General features: G+C 40.3%; 1 protein-coding gene across 2 annotated transcripts in view; it reads right to left on the minus strand.

Moving 5' to 3' along the window:
• Nucleotides 1-6,318: 6,318 nt before the first annotated feature.
• Nucleotides 6,319-17,790, minus strand: part of PDS5A (PDS5 cohesin associated factor A) — a 138,029-nt gene continuing 126,557 nt past the window's right edge. For both annotated transcript variants that reach the window (XM_039226984.1, XM_039226985.1), the window contains exons 32-33: nt 14,434-14,786; nt 6,319-9,005 (exon numbers count right to left, since the gene is read on the minus strand). In XM_039226984.1, the coding sequence (XP_039082915.1) occupies nt 9,002-9,005; nt 14,434-14,786 (357 nt within the window). In that variant the 3' untranslated portion in view covers nt 6,319-9,001. The remainder of the gene's footprint in view (nt 9,006-14,433; nt 14,787-17,790) is intronic.

Raw genomic sequence — 17,790 nt, forward strand, 5'->3', positions numbered from 1 at the left:
AGATCAAGAGTCACATGCTGTATTGACAGCTAGCCAGGTGCCCCACGTCTCATTTTTCTTAAACTTTATTGAGGTATAAGTTATCTTAAATATGTAATTGAGTGGTTTTTAGTAAATTTATTGAGTTGTGCAACCATCATTCCAATCCAGTTTTAATTAGTTAATTAATTTTTTATTTCTGAGAGATAGAGGCAGCATGAGCAGGGGAGGGTCAGAGAGAGAGGGAGACACAGAATCCAAAGCAGGCTCCAGGCTCTAAGCTGTCAGCACAGAGCCCAACGCGGAGCTTGAACCCACGAACTGTGAAATCATGACCTGAGCTGAAGTTGGTCGCCCAACTGACTGAGCCACCCAGGTGCCCTGGATACTTCATATAAACAGAAGCATATGATATGTAGTTCTTTGTGTCTGGCTTTTTTTTCACTTAGCATAATATTTCTGGGATTCATCTATGTTGTAGCATGATTAGTATTTTCTTCTTTTTTATTTCTTAGTAGTCCATTGTATATACACCTTTTGTTTATATATTTGATATATTTGTATAGATCATATTTTGTTTATCCACTCACCAGCTGATGGAGTCATGTTTATCTTCATCTGCACATGATATTGTTTGCTGAAGGTGTGCATGGAGGCAATGGAATCCAATAGGTAGTCTCATCTCAACTTCTCCCCACTGTCTTATATTTATTATCTGTTTCCTTTTCTGCCTATATTTCAGTTGTCATCAAGTTCCAGAGAGACTTTTGGCCACTTAGGAATCTGGTGGAAAAACCTAAGCCAGAAGCACAGAGGGGTGCCTGGCTGGCTCAGGCAGTAGGTAGAGCATGCAGCTCTTGATCTTGGGGTTGTAAGTTCAAGCCCCACACTGAGCACAGAATTTACTTTAAAAAACAAAAGTCACTGAGCTATGTAGTCAGACTATTTGGTTTTAAACTTCTATTTTCTTATATATTAATTTTTTATTTTTTAAAAAATTTTATTTATTTTGAGAGAGAGAACACACACAAGTGAGGGAGGAGCAGAGACAGAGGGAGAGAATCCCAACCAGGCTCTGCACTGTCAGCACGCAGAGCCCTACATGGGGCTTGAACTCACAAAGAACTCAGGAAATGTGAGATCATGATCGGGGCCAAAACCGAGTTAGACGTTTAACTGACTGAGCCACCCAGGTGCTCCAAACTCCTGAGGAGTCTTGGGCTTATTGTTTAACTTCTCTGTTTAACTTCATGGCATATATAAAATAGAGATGAACATAGTAGATACTTTATGGTTTTATTGTGAGGATTAAATATGCCAGTATATGTGCAGTGCTAAGCTTATTTTTTTTAATGTTTATTTTTGAGACAGAGCACGAGCAGGGGAGGGGCAGAGAGAGTGGGGTACGGAGGATCCCAAGCAGGGATCTGACAGCAGCTAGCCTGATGTGGGGTTTGAACTCATAAACCATGAGATTATGACCTGAGCCAAAGTAAGATGCTCAACCAACTGAATTACCCAGGTACCCTGCTAAGCTTTTCTTTTTTAAGTTTATTTTTTTTTTTGAGGGAGACAGAGAGGGTGAGAGTCAGAGAATGAGGGAGAGAGAGAGAATCCCAAGTAGGCTCGGCACTGTCAGTGCAGAGCCCAACACAGGGCTTGATCCCATGAACCATGAGATAAAGACCTGAGCTGAAATTAAGAGTCAGATGCTTGGGTCGCCTGGGTGGCTCAGTCAGTTAAGCGTCCAACTTTGGCTCAGGTCATGATCTTGCAGTTCATGAGTTTGAGCCCCACATCGGGCTCTGTGCTGATGGCTTGGAGCCTGGAGCCTGCTTCAGATTCTGTGTCCCCTCTCTCTGCCCCTCCGCCACTCACACCCTGTTTCTGTCTCTCAAAAAATAAATATATGTTAAAAAAAAAAGTTGGATGCTCAACCAGGTGTGCCACACAGGTGACCCTACAGTGGATAAGCTTTTGATAAAAATTATTTTTATTAGCTTTGAGTGTGGGATAGGGGACTAGATCTTAGGTAGAACAAATCTCTTCTGTGACTTATTTTCTTCATAGTTAAAACAGAGGCAGGGAAGACGAGGCACACAAGGACCAGCAGTGTCTGATCTGTTGGTTAGTGTAGAAAAAGTGCTTAGTGGCCATTTTCAAGAAATGCGACTTATCCTCGCTTCAGGAAGAAAAAATCAGGAAAATGAGAAGCCATTTCAGTGGTGCTTTCCTAACTAGGAAAACATTCTGGTTTCCTCCATACAACCAAATTCTAACACAAATGAAGACCTGTATGCCAGGCTGAGATCCTACAGTACAAGGCCTCTTCATAGCCTCTAGAGTTCCTTGACTGGGCTTCCCTTGGGGGCACTTGCTCTTCTGAGTATCTAGGAGAGGTGCTGATACTTCGGAGGAGGCCCATTGTCCAGCAGAGCCAGGTTTGCCCTCCTTACCTCTGCATTTTTTTGTTTTGTTTTGTTTTTTAAAGTAGGCTTCACACTCAGCACAGAGCCCAGGAGCCCAATGCAGGGCTTGAACTCAAAACACTGTGATCACGACCTGAACTGAGATCAGGAGTCAGACGCTTGACCAACTGAGCCACCCAGGTGCCCCTGCCTTTTTTTTTTTTTCCTTAAAGTTTATGAGAAAGAGTGTGTGCATGTGTGCAAGCTGGGGAGGGCCAGAGAGAGGAAGAGAGAATCCCAAGTAGGCTTTGCGCTGTCAGCACAGAGCCCAGTGCAGGGCTTGAACTCACGAAGCATGAGATCATGACGTGAGCCATAATCAAGAGTACAAGGCCGGGGGGGGGGCCTGGGTTGCTCATTTGGTTAAGTGTCCGACTTCGGCTCAGGTCATGATCTCATGGTTTGTGAGTTTGAGCCCTGCGTCTGGCTCTGTGCGGACAGCTCAGATCCTGGAGCCTGCTTCAGATTCTGTGTCTCCCTCTCTCTCTTCCTCTCCCCAACTTGTGCTCTCTCCTCCTCTCTCTCCCTTAAAAATAAATAGACATTAAGGGGCGCCTGGGTGGCTTAGTCGGTTAAGCGTCTGACTTTCGCTTAGGTCATGATCTCGCGGTTCGTGGGTTCGAGCCCCGCGTCAGGCTCTGTGCTGACTGCCAGCTCAGAGCCTGGAGCCTGTTTCAGTCTGTGACTCCCTCTCTCTCTGACCCTCCCCTGCTCAAGCTGTCTCTCTCTCTCTCTCTCTCCTAGAAATAAATAAAACATTAAAAAAAAAATAGACATTAAAAAAATATTTAAAGAGTCCGATGCTTAATGGACTGAGCCAACCCAGGACTCACACCCCCTGTATTACTTTAAGGCACATTTCCATCACTACTTTGTTGTTACCTTGTTGCTGCTGTGAGGTACTCAACCCAAGCCTTCTAGGGTTCCTGCCTGAATTTACAGAGCAAAAAACTTTGCTTCTCAGCAATCCATTCTCTCATGATTCAGCTTTCCTAAGGGACAACGATTCTCGTTGCAATGGCAGTCCTTTCTGAGACTCTTTGCTCAACTATTACTGCTGATAAATATTAATCACAAGCAGGGATATTAAAATGGAAGTGAACTCAGGCAGAAATCCTTCTAATCTCTTCCTTCCCACATTCAGAACCCAATTCTCCTCAAAGCCAAATGGCAGTGAAGGCCATGTGTGCACAATGGCTTTCTTCCTGTCTACACTCATTGTTATGGGATATTTGTAATTCCTTCATGCTTCCATCGGACTGTAATATTTAGGTAGTTGTTACCCTCGAAATGCAATGCCAAAATTATCAGTAAGATAGAAATGCATCAGTGAAGATCAGATGTTTGGACAGCAAACACTTTGTTGCCATTTATGTTGTCATGGTCACGAAAAGGTGCAATCAGCAAGCGAGTAGAGATGATGTAATATTTGGTTTACAAAATCCTTGTTAAACAGTTTTCCTCTGAATCAGCTTTGGAGACTGGGATCTGCTTGACTCCCAGGGCATGGTGGATGCCTTGTGATCAGTAAAAGATTTTAGTTGTATGTATGGAGACAGAAAACAATGGGATCTGTCTAGTTTTGATCCCAATGAGCTATGGTTTCTAAAAAGAGGCAGGCCCTGCTGTTCATAATTGTAAGATTCCATGGGCAGACCAAGTTGCCAGTGCCAGATGGTCAATACATGCAAACCCTCACTTACCTCCTGGGCCTATTCTACATATGACATTGAAAATGGGGCACCTGGTGGCACAGTTGGTTAAGCATCTGACTTCTGGTTTGGCTCAGGTCATGATCTCGCGGGTTCATGAGTTGGAGCCCTGTGTCTGGCTCTGCACTGATAGTGCGAAGCCTGCTTGGATTCTTTCTCTCTGCCCCTCCCTCACTTGTGCTCTCAAAATAAATAATTAAAAAAAATTAAAAGAACCTCTGTAAAATGGTTACAACTAAGGTAGTTCTAGTAGTACCAGCCTTTTGCTTTTCAGTTCTTAGCCTGAGGTAGGTTGCAAAAGGGCAGGGTCCTCTTGTGTTTTGAGGCCGACCTTTCTCTTGAAGGGTATACTCCATTGTAAGCCAGGTGACATCAGATGGCAAAATTACCAAACTTGTTTGAGGAAAATGGTATTAGGGACGTTTTGGGGATAGGGAGAGGGTGTATGGCCACTAGGGTGAGTCTTCTAAAAAAAACGAGATCAAAACTAAAAGGGGTGCTTCAGGGGGACATGCTTGGGTCTCCATCAGAATTTGCTTCTTGGAAAGAGCTTTGTGTAGTTTGTGCAAAGAAGGCACAGGAATTGCCAGCACACTCAAATTTGTGCTTGAGAAGGGAGTGCATTCAGGATAGTCGGTGAGCAAGATTGGGGGTTGGGACCTGGTCTTCCAGAGTTTGCAGAGGGAGTACTGATTCATGCACGGGAAGTGCTCAGGGAGTGTTTGCACTGCTGAAGTAGCAGGCTTCTTTCTGGTCCTTCCCCAGTGGGGGAGTTTGCCCTCCCTTAAGATCACCTCTGCCCAGGGGGTTCTCAACTTGGAGAGCCACCTCCTGCATCAGGTCCAGCTCTTCCTGAGGCAGGGGTTTGCTCTGTCCACTTTTTTAGGAACCTCCATCTCCTAACACTTCTTAAGAATTGCACTTCTATTGAAAAGGTAGATTTTCTGCTTCTACAGCATGTATCAGGGGTCTGAAGTCCAGACAATGACCTGAAACAATCATATCTGCCTGTGTTGTGCTATTTGCTTTATACTGCTAGTCCTTCTAAGGCCCCCAACTTAGTGTTTTTAATGTCTGCCCCTGGCATTGTGCCTAGGCCGTACAGAGTAAATAAATACTTGTAATGAGGAAAATCACTACCACTTATCCTTTTTCTTATTGGCTTCTACAGACTTGGACCTTGCTCCTTACATGTATAAGTGACCCCACTGATTGCTTTCCAAGCTTCTCCCAGGAGAATGGATATAGTGCTGTTTCCTAAAAGGAATGGATTTTATTCAGAATGCATGGTCTTTCCTGGAGAAAAGGAGGGAGGAAAATGCTGTAAGCTGACAATATTGATAAATGTTATTTGAGAAATACCCCCAAATTGAAATCCCGATCACCAGCCTGGCCCAGATTCCTTAGAAATGGGACCTTGTACATGTTCCTGTTGGCCTTTCAAATAAGACACAAAATGAAATAAAGGTTTATTACTCATATGGAAGTGAAAAATTAGAAGTCTGATTTCCAGGTTAAGGAGGTGTGTGATTATGCACACTTATGTCCATTGTTCTACACTGTTGCTGGTTTATAGCCAACTTTTAACTTCTTGTGAGCAATGCATTATTTAGGCAGGATGCAAAGCTTGTTGTCAGACTGTTAGAGACTTGTCTCCAGTGGTTTCTCTGAACAGTTTATCCATATGAATGGTGAAGACAGAAAAGTCTTGACAATACAAATATCAAGGTGTAGAATGATAATCCCACTGAGAGTAAAATACAGAACCAGGCATCTTATTCCAGATACATGTAATCTGCTTTTTCTCCATCACGTAGTTCTTAAACTAAATGTGCATATCCAAAATCTGCAATAAATAGATGTATCATAGTATAAAGGAAAGGCCACTTCTTAAGTTCTCAGGTTAAAAAGCAACTTCTGAAGTTTTCCAAATGTCTATCAGAATTTATCATCTATTATGTTCTCCCTCAGACACTATAGGTCAGATCAGAGTACGTAGCCAGGAGGTTGGATTTTTTTGATTTGATTTCATTATGAGTACATTCAATTTCTTATAAGGATATGCAGACTCCATAATCCAAACAGAAAATGTGCAAAGATATTTTATCAGCTTGACATAACAGGGGGTACATGAATATTCAGGGTTCCACACTACTATATAATGCTGCATTTCTTGGTTTTATTTGAAACAATGCATATTTTTAGCATTTTATGGTAGGATTTTACACTCATCATTTACACAAATTACAAGGTTCTGCTTCAAGTCTTTAAAAAATTTTTTAAAAATCCAGCCCATGTGCAGCACAAGAATATGCAAAACTACTTTACATTATACACACTTTTTATCAAAGGAGATACAAAATTCTGGCTTGTAGTTTTAGACAAATACAAGAAGCTTCAAACTAGACACAAAGGGTTAACATTAATTCTCAAATATAAGTCTGCACTTTGTGTTGTATTTCTCTGAGATGTGAATATCAAATTCCTAAGGGATTTAGCTCTTTCCTTTTTCAAAGGAAAACTGACAAATGTCCCTTACGTCCCTCCCCAGCATCTTAATCTTATCACCCTACTCTCCCTTCCCTTAGTGCCAGACACTTGCTTGCATAACATTACGAAATTGAGGGGGGTGAGGGGGGGGCATTTACATACACCTGCCGACCAGATCCTTGTAGCTAACTCCTCTCCTGCAAAAATCTGAGCAGCCACAAACAGATGCAAATGGTTCTGCTGCATTATGTTAAATATGAATTAACTAGATAATCTAGTTGGCTGTGATGCTGAGTAACCAAAAGGAGAAAGAAGGTCCCCTACCAGTGTGCTTTTTATTGGTGACAAGATTGGTGGCCTTAAGAATCAAGTTGTCTGATGCTAAGAGCACTTTAAAATCTTTCTAAATATGTATGTCCACTGTTTCCTTGAGGGACTTCTCTGATGCTTATGCATAGATATTCAGCATGTTGGAGGCAGTATTTTATACTTTCCTTCTAAAGGGTTATGAAGAGGCAATAAGGAAGAGAGGGCTTTTCCTGCCCTTTTAAAAGGTATTGTTTTCTATCACTTGTATTCATTGTTCCCTAACCATCATCCGATACCTAAATGTGTGTACATGCATATTTGAAAGAATGACCCATCGTCTACTGGGTCAATATACAGCCAACTCTTGATTATCTAAGGAGATCATAAGTGACATTTACTACCAGCAAATTTCACATTTAACATAATCATTCTTTATTTGGACACAGTTCACTTTCACTGTTGTACATCCCTCAGAGGCCATCAAAGACCAAGTTCTAATGCAAATGTCGTTTAATGTCCTCTAACCCTCACTAGGAATGTGCAAGGAAACCGAATGAGCACATTCAGTCAGGGTTCTGGGAAAGAGCCTAAAGTACAGAATGGGGGCAACTACAACTCTGCACGTGAAAAGGACAAATTTCAAGTTCCTCCTGAATTAGCTCTTGTAGTATACTTGCCTTCATTATTTTAAGTTTATGATTTAAATTGTTGTTATGACTGCAAAATTCAAAACCTGAGGCATAGTCACTATTTTATATAGATAATGGAGAGTTGACTGTAACATGTTTATGACTTTAGCCCTTTCACATAAAAAGAAACTCACAATATGATAAAATGATTAAAAGACTACCATATGACATCTAGAAGCATTTATTTTATGCAAAAACTTAAATATGATGATGTGTACACAAAGAGTGCACACACTACCTATGCTGAACAATATGCCAAGAAACAATATATTGATGCAACAGTCGTCTTCTAAAAATAAACATAAAAACTGAGCCCAGACCGGCAGACAAAAGCAAAATACTTCTTTCCCAACAGCACAATGCTGAAAATTGATAGCAATCCTGAACACCTCCAACTTTCCTTACAAAGCTGCCAAAGTCCAACTATTTTAAAAAACTGACTTTTTCTTTACATCAATAATAAAAATCTGGTGACAAACATTATAAAACCAAATGCTGGGCAGTCTTTACTCCTTTAAAATTCCAAATATTCCAACATAATCACAGGAGTAAAAACCATTTTAAAGTGATATGATTTACGAAACAAACAACAATATGTACATTTATTGCAAATTATATTAAACTAAAATGGAGGGGAAATCAAAATATGAAGTGATATGAAATCAATAATAATTTTAATTATCTTCTCACTCTGATAAAAATCAGAAAGCAACATTTATAAAATTGCCACCACATCACTTTTCATAGCAGGGAACTGAAATCTGTACATCTCATTTTTGCAGAAAAGTAGGCAGGCAGAAAGAATTATACATAAAAGTTTCCAAAAGGAAAAACAAAGAAATATTAAATCTGATCTCTTTTCTTCTAAAAAATTAATTCAGTAGACTTCTATTTTTTTTTTTTTTCTTGTGTAACACGGGAATTCCTGGCTCTAAAATTGATGAATTTTCAGTGTCAGTGTAAGGACATCCTGTTACTTTCTTTAAAATAAAAACTGCAGCATGGAAATTAATGGTGTATTATGCCTTTAAACTCCAGATATGCAGGAACTGGAACCAAGTGTTAAGCAATTTGCTTAATTATTGACTTCTCCTAAGAAAAGTCTGAGGGGAGGGCAGGGTAGAGTTGCTTTTAGCCTCTCTCTCAAGAGTTTCTGCTGTACATTTCCATCAAAGGACTTGTGGTCATGTGAAAAGGAAGTAATAGTTTCTTTCAGTTTTCAAGGCAGAAAGTGTGTTCTGAAGTTAACTTCATTTTCTGTTCAGGGACATTTTGAATCCAAGTTTTTGCAGAAGCTGGAGTCTGCTTCTGTTTGGCCTTCATTTTCTCCCTTTGCAAAGGAGTTGTTTTCTTTTTACCTTGGGGATGGGAGTAGAAGAAACCAAAGTTAGAAAAGATGTAAATAGGAAAATAAACCAGAATTATTTCACTTCTATATTATCTAAAAATCTCAGTATTTTCTTTCCCCATTTTTCACCTGACACTTGTTTTAAGAAATCTTTCTATAAACTATATAAACACAAAATACCAATGAAGACATTTTAATTTTCAGTCATTAGGTGCTGTTACCCAATGGCGGATTTGCTTACAATAATAAAACAATAAAAGCTATTTATTTGAAATAACTGCATGGGGCGCCTGGGTGGCTCAGTCGGTTAAGTGTCACACTTCAGTTCAGGTCATGACCTCGCGGTTTGTGAGTTCCAGCCCTGGCTTGGGATTCTGTCTCTTCCTCTCTCTCTGCCTCTCTCCTGCTTGTGCCCACTCTTTCTCTCAAAAATAAACATTAAAAACAAGTGAAATAACTGTAATTTGTTATTAGTGTTATTTCAAAATGGATTACAGAAGAAAAGTTACCGGGTACTATGGCAAAATGAATTTATAAGCAGCGAAGTAAGTTCTGACTTCTGAACTGGGAGAACACTTACAGTTGAGTATACTAAAAAACAAGGAGAAAGATTTAGGTTAATTCTGTTAAGAGATTAGAGGAGTCGAATCCCCACCGCTCCCAATGCTCTAGTAAGGAAAGACATTCTTATCGATGGAAGCAAGAGCTTTTTCTCTCACCTAACCCCTCCTTCAGAGGAAGAACCCATCTGATAGGTAAGGGGCAGGGTGGGAGGAGCTGAGCATGCTGGGCTTCTCTTCTAGATTTGCCTCCAAAAGAGCCATTCTGGTTGGCTTGGGTTGTGTTTGTTCAATTTAGAGGCAAGGCATTAGGAGCCAGCCATCTGGCCTGTGATTTCCACATTTTAATCAGCCATATTAGGATTAAAACTGTGTCTCTTTCTCAATGATTCCAAACTTGGGAAAGAAAGATTAAGGGAGTTGTTTACTTATATTCCACTACATATACATTTTATGAAGATAATGCTTCAAGAAGTGCTTGAGATTCTTAGAGACTATTAATTTGTTATAATATACAAAACAGATTTAATAATGTGATATCAAAGAATCCTCTACAAGCTACCTGCTGCACCTTCAGGAAGTGTCCTTGTACTAGCTCTGAGTCCGCAGTATTCTCCTGGCTGTTCTCACAGATAAAAAAAAAAAAAGTCTAAGGCTCTATGCCCAGCGTGGAGTCCAACATGGGGCTTGAACTCACAACCGACATCACGACCGGAGCTGAGATCAAGATTTGGATGCTTAACCAACTGAGCCATCCATAAAGCCCCTGTTCTCACAAATTTTTTAAAAATTATTTTTATTTGGGGGTGGGGGGAGAGGGCCAGAGGGCCAGAGAGAGAGAGAGAGAATCCCATGCTGAGTGTAGAGCCCAATGTGGGGTTCCATCCCACAACCCTGGGATCATGACCTGAGCTGAGATCAAGAGTTGGACACTTAACTGACAACTGAGCCACCCAGGCACTCCAATATGCAAGTATTTTCAAAGCACTCTGTTATACCAGTTTTGTACGCATACGTAGTGCCTTAGAATTAAGACTTAATTTTACCTTAAAAGTACAATATAGCATGGTAGTTACAAACTCTGGAGTGACGCTGCATGAGTTTAACCCTGGCGCCACTATTTATACAAGGAAAGACACCAAAAGCTGCATGGGGCCTCTATGCCTGGGTTTCCTCCTCTTGTACGCTAGGGATGATGATAGTACTTACCACATAAAAACGTTCTAAAGATCTGAAAGGTTAACAAAGAGTTTAGAAATGAGCCTGCCTCATAATCAGTACTATATTAGTGTTAGCTATTATTCCTATATAGTGATTTTTTTATTGTAGTAAAATTTTTATGACCTAGTATTTGCCATTTTAACCATTTTTAAGTACACAGTTCAGAGGCATTAAGTATATTCACACTGTTGTACAATCACAGCCTTTCATTTCTAGAGTGTTTTCATCTTCCCCAAATGAAACTCTGCACACTGAACACTAATGCCCACTTACTCCTTCCTCCTCCTCCTCAGCAACCACCACTCTTTCGGTCTCTATAGATGTGATGAGTCTAGGTACCTCATATAAATGGAATCATACAGTTATTTGTTATTTGGGGTCTGACTTTTTTCACTTAGCATAATGTCCTCAAGGTTCATCCACATTGTAGCCCGTGTTGGAATTTCTTTCTGTTTTACGTAGTAAACTATACAAAAAAAAACCCTCTTACACTTTTACTGTGTCAGTCAACAGACTGAATGTCAAAGTCTTCTGCTCTCTTCTGGAGTTGACAAGCTAAGAAAATACAGGTTCTTTGAGGGCAAGAACCTATCCATATTGGAGACATTTCTATTGCCAACAGCCAGGATGCTGCTTTACCACTCTTATTAGTTAAGTATTTGTTAAAAGAACAAATGAAAAGTACCAGGAGCAATGCTGATGGGCCTATAAGGCACTGAATTCTACGCAGGAGGGTATCATGAGCAGTATAGTTTCTGTGAGGTTTCACTGAAGAATACATCAGGATTCCAAGCTTAATTCCAGAGTTGTGTATTAGGTTTGGGGAAAGACAAAAGGAAGCTTGGGAGAATGTTTCCAAATGTACCTCTATATTTTGTTAAATTAGTGTGAACGGTCTAATCAGAAGTTTCTCAGATACGTGTGCAAAATATTTGATCTACCGTACTAACAGTACAATGAACATGAACATCTAATTTAACCATCTAACTTCACTGAGAATATAAAATCATCACAGAACTCTGTGTTTTGGCTAACACATGACCCCTGTGACCTACTAAACCAGCATACTTTTTTTTTTAATATATATATTTAAAAAAAATTTTTTTTAATGTTTTATTTATTTCTAGGAGAGAGAGAGAGAGAGAGAGAGAGAGAGGGAGAGAGAGAGAGACAGCGTGAGCAGGGGAGGGTCAGAGAGAGAGGGAGTCACAGACTGAAAGAGGCTCCAGGCTCTGAGCTGGCAGTCAGCACGGAGCCTGAAGCGGGGCTCGAACCCACAAACCGCAAGATCATGACCTAAGCGAAAGTCGGACGCCCAACCGACTAAGCCACCCAGGCGCCCCTAAACCAGCATACTTGAGACTTCTAAGGTGCTTTATCACTCAAGACATTTTTAGATTTTGAATAAGGCTCAATACTATTTTTTAATCAAGACTAGTTTCTGGCAAATAAGCCATTTTTGTTGGTTTGTTTAATGATGTTGGGGCACATGGTGCAGCAAAAGTATAACAATGGGTTTTACAATGCACTAATCAGAGACAAGGTCTGGGTCCTACTGACAGTGTTTTCAGGGACTAAATGTGTACCTGGATGTTTTGGTTAGAAGGCAAACGGATGGTTAATGACAGGTAAGGCCAGGTGTCTCAAGTGGCCTGTGTGTGAAGATCAATACTTATAGAAGAGCTAGAATAGAATTTTAGAAAACCTTCAGAAAATTCTGGCAGTCTTGGAGAAAACTGTTCAACTTTTATATGACTGAATAGTAAGGGATAGAGAAACTAGAATTAAATAACTAAAAATGGTTACAACAATTACTGAGCATTTACTCACTATGAAAGGCACTTTGCTAAGTGCTTTATATATATTAATCTATTTAATTCTTTTTTAAAATCTATTCAATTCTTTTTAAATTCTTTTTATTTTTATTTTTTTTTTTTACAAATAGTTTATTGTCAAGTTGGTTTCCATATTAAAATCTATTTAATTCTTAGGACAGTCCTTTGAAGAAGGTATTATTATCCTGTCTTACTGGTGACAATGAAGATGCTGAGGTTAATAAACTTGATGTTCTAGGTCAAAGATGCAGATCTGAGGAGGAAAATGCTAAACCTGTCCACAGTATCTTTCACTACTATATTTATTAGTCCATAAAACTAAAAATGAGTAGAAGAAATACTCATTACTTCGATCAGGTTTGGGCCTGGGTCTGCTACCAGGACATGCTGTTGTAGAAGGTATCTAGAGACACTTAAAATGTAAGAAAATTTAACAGCTCCAAACCTCAAATTTCGTAAATTTAAACAATGTACTTGTAAACACGTATGTTGCAGGCAATATGGTACTTTATAAAAATACTGAAGCGGGATGGTAGCATATCCTGAAATGATCAAAACTGTCTCTTTCCTAGAAGGAATTAAGATGCTTACATCTAATTCAAGGGGCGGGGAGTTAGGTACCAGTATACAAGGAAAAAAGGGGAGGTAGGGCTAAGTTCTAACAGGATGCCAAATACGACAGGACCAACTTTTAGATCTCCAGCTGAAATACCACCATCACAGGGTAGAAAAGCTGAAGTCCCAGCCCAAGAATGAGCAAAGATGAACAGCTAGGAGGCTGTTTCAGTGGAGAGTGAAAGAAAAGGTAAGTTGTTGACTTATAGTAAAATTAACTGTAATAAGAGGAATTAAAGAGCAGGATATACCTGCTTGTATGTCATGACTTCTGTCTTCTCCATTCTGAGACCTTCTTACCCAAAAGGCAGCCCTTTATATTAAGTAAAGCCCATGTAGTGATGTGAAGGATACCAAGCAAAGCTTAATATTGTCCTTGCTAATAAGAAATATCAAAACGTGATATCCTAATTACTAATTAACCAAAGGGGGGGGGTACCTGGGTGGCTCAGTCGGTTAAGTGTCCAACTCTTGATTTTGGCTCAGGTCATAATCTCTAGGTGATGAGACTGAGCCCTGCATCTGGCTGGATGTGGAGCCTACCTGGGATTCTCTCTCTTTCCCTTTCTGCCAGTCCTTCTTACTCCCCAGCCCCCGCTCACACTCTCTCTCTAAAAATAAACAAACAGTAAAAAAACAAAAACAAAAAACCCAAAAACACACTGGGTGCTGGGGTGGCTCAGTGGTTAAGTGTCCGACTCTTGGTTTCGGTCCACGCCACGATCTCATGATTTTGTGGGACCATCCAGCTCTGTGCTAGCAGGACAGAGCCTGCTTGGGATTCCTCTCTCTGCCCCTCCCCCACTCACATTGTCCCTGTCTCTCTCAAAATAAATAAATTTAAAAAACAAAAACAAAAGTATCAACTTCGGCTCAGCTCATAATATCACAGTTTGTGGGCCTCACTCTCTCTAGTCAGTAAGGAGCCTGCTCTGGATCCTCGGTCTCCCTGTCTCTCCCACACACAGGCTCTCTCTCAAGAATAAACATTAAAAAAAAATTTTTTTTTAATTAACCAAATGGAAAAAGGAGATATCTCTTCAAATTGGTGTCCTGGAGGTTATGAGATAAAACCAAATGCAGTCAGGAAAACCAAGGACAGTTTTCACTCCCAAGGGCCTAGGTGTTTGGGGGTAGTGGGCACATACTAAGTAAGAATAAAATAAAATGTCTAAATTCAAAGTTCAGAAACAGTGGTATACATTACCTTTGTAAGTCAATCTGTCTCTCTGCTGGTGTTGCCTTTTTGGCTATGTCTTGCAGTTTGGGTGCTTTGGCATTACCTGCTTCCAGACCCCCAGGGCTCTCCTGACCGACCGCAGCTCTCTTTCTTCCTTTGCCAAGAGGTTTATTTATGTCATCATTTTTGGTTGCATTGCCCTGAGATTCAGACTTCGGTCGACGTCCTCTCCTGGGTTTTGAAGGGGCAGGTGGTCCTGATTCATCTACTTTCTCATCTGTTTTTTGTTGAATATTCTCTGCACCAGCTGCAGTTACTGTTCTCTTCTTTCCTCGGTCACTACTGATGTTGCCCTGGGTAGTCTGATCAGAATTAATTTCCTAAAAGAGCACAAGACAATTCTATAAACACAAGTTCCTTAAATATCAATGATCTGTACTAGAAAGAAATATTCTGAAAGTATTTAAAAGGAGTTGGAAGTCCACATTTTTTTTTTTTTTTTTTAAAGTAGGCTCCATATCCAGTGTGGAGCCCAACGCAGGGATCAGCCTCATCACCCTGAGATCAAGACCTGAGCTGAGATCAAGAGTTGGATGCTTCATCGGCTGAGCCACCCTTAATTCTAGGGCTTCTAAATTCATTATTTATATCCCTTGAGGAATGTAAACTCCTTGAGGGTAGGACCTGAGAGCAGTGTCCATCATGGTGCTTGGCACATATAATGTATACAATAAATGCTTACTAAAATGCAGAGATGGTATATATAAAGCAGAGAAAATCTACTTGGTTTTGCTATTGCCCTCATTTTAAGTGAAAAGGCCTTAACATTTTTAAAAAATATTTCAGAGAGAGAAAGAGAGAGCGAGCGAGCGAGTGAGTGAGTGGAAGTGAGGTAGGGGCAGAGAGAGAGGGAGACACAGAATTTGGAGCAAGTTCCAGGCTCTGGGCTGTCAGCATAGAGCCTGATGCAGGGTTCGAATTCACGGACCATGAGATCATGACCTGAGCCAAAGTCGGACACTTAACCAACTGAGCCACCCAGGCACCCCAAAAAGGCATTTTTAATCAGTGGTATGTTTTTAAGTTTGCTTGTTTATTTGCAGGGGGCAGGGGCAGAGAGAGAGAGAGAGAGAGAGAAAATGAGCGGGGGAGGGGCAGAGAAAGAAGACGACAGAGGATTCAAAGTGGACTCTGAGCTTTCAGAAAGCAGAGAGTCCAATGTGGGGTTTGAACTCATTAACTTCATGTCATGACCTGAGCCCTAGTTAGCCACTTAACCTGCTGACCCACCCAGGCACCCCAATCAATGGTATGTTCTAAATTTATCACTTTTTAAAAAGGAGAGCATGTTTTCATAAGTGAATACACTATTTTCTTTACGATGCACCTCACTATAATTTCTGTAGTTCTGTGACAGGAAGTTCTTCAATTTCTCACTCCACTTACACATTCTAATTTTTGTCACTTTTGCTGCAATCATTAACCTTCTACATTTTTCTGAACATTTTTTTCTCTTCGTATACCAAATATATATGCTGTCATCTGAAATGTCAAAGTAATAAAATTCCATTTTAAATGTATTTTAATTTTATTTTTGAGAGAGAGAGACAGGGAGTGAGGGAAAGACAAGAGAGGGACAGAAGATCTGAAGCAAGATCTGTCCTGAGAGCAGAAGGCCTGATGCAGGAGTCAAACTCCCAGACCATAAGATCACAACCTGAGCCAAAGTGAAACACTCAACCAACTGAGGCAGCCAGGAACCCCACCCCTTTAATATTTTTAAAACAGTATTAAAGCAGGACATTCATCAAGTGAAAAGTAAGGATTGTACACAGAGAAAAGAGGAACATAAAGTACCTGAAAGAGGGAAAGAGCATAGAAGATATACGGAACTTGGAACTTAAGGAGTGATGGGAGAGTGGTGTGGGATAAGGTAGGGGAAGCAAGCACAGACCAGATCACAAATGCCTTACAGGGCAGGTGAAGAAATATGATTTCATTCTAAGTGTTAATCAAAGTCACTGAAGGACTTTCAAGACTGTACAAACATAATTCAAATTACGTTGTAAAAAGATCAAATTGTCTGCTGTACGGTGATTGGACTGGAAGGGAGCAAGAATACTAACAAGAAGGTAAAACTACTACAGTATCAAAAGTTGAGTTAGGTCAACCCTGCTGGGTAGCAATGTCAAGTGTTCCACTCTTTCAAGGAAGCAGTATGGAAATATCGAATCTATAATACGTTTTACTCTTTGACTCAGCAATCCCACTACTAGGAATTAAGCCCACAGACATGAAAACCACCAGTAAATATATGATGTACATTTACTATTTAAGACAACACTGCAGTGGCAAAAAAAGGGGAAAGGAAAAATTTAAGGTGTATACACACATGAGAATGATAAGACGAGAAAAAAATGAACTCAGATTAGCCTTTTTAAAAGGAAACAAAGATTGCAGTAAAAATCATGTACATGACTTGGGGCGCCTGTTGGCTCAGTTGGTTAAGCGACTGGCTCTTGATTTTGGCTTAGGTCATGACCTCACAGTGTGTGAGTTTGAACCCTGCACTGGGCTCTGCACTGCTGGTGCAGAGTCTGCTTGGGATTCTCTCTCCTCCTCTCTGCTTTCCCGCACTCTCTCATAACTACATGACTCTTACAAGACTGTTTTACATACTTATGAACATTACATACATATGTCTAAAGAACTCATATAAAAGTCCAATGAAAGAGAAAACCATTGGTCAGCCACAGATACATAGAAAATGAAGATTCCTAAAGGGAAACACCGGCAGCATTGCCTGCCTGAATCTGAATCCATGGGATGAGTGTTACTCCCCCCCCTTTTTCTTTTTTTAATGTTTTATTTATTTCTGAGAGAGAGAGAGAGAGAGAGGGACAGTGTGAGCAGGGGAGGGTCAGAGAGAGAGAGAGATACAGAATCTGAAACAGACTCCAGGCTCTGAGCTGGCAGTCAGCATAGAGCCCAATGCAGGGCTCAAACTCATGAATTGCGAAATTATGACCTGAGCTGAAGTTGGAGGCTTAACCAACTGAGCCACCCAGGTGCCCCGAGTCTTACTTCTTTTAACCACCTCCCTTACTCATCCTTCGTATTAAAATTTGATTTCTCTCACAGAGTAAACAACAGGAGAGAATATCCTGATTTGTTAATATGCATATTTAGTTTGCTGGATGATTTTTCTATACATAATAAATTGGTTTATGCAATAATTTCTTGAAAAATTGGTTAGCAAGAAACTCTTTAGATTTTTATCTTTTAGCATACCAACAAAATAGGGTTTTTTTTTTTTTTTAAATGTTTTATTTATCTTTGAGAGAGAGAGAGATAGCATGAGCAGGGGAGGGTCAGAGAGAGAGG

This window comes from Hyaena hyaena, unplaced genomic scaffold, assembly GCF_003009895.1.
Source record: "Hyaena hyaena isolate Hyena2069 unplaced genomic scaffold, ASM300989v1 scaffold_24, whole genome shotgun sequence".
NCBI lineage: Eukaryota > Metazoa > Chordata > Mammalia > Carnivora > Hyaenidae > Hyaena > Hyaena hyaena.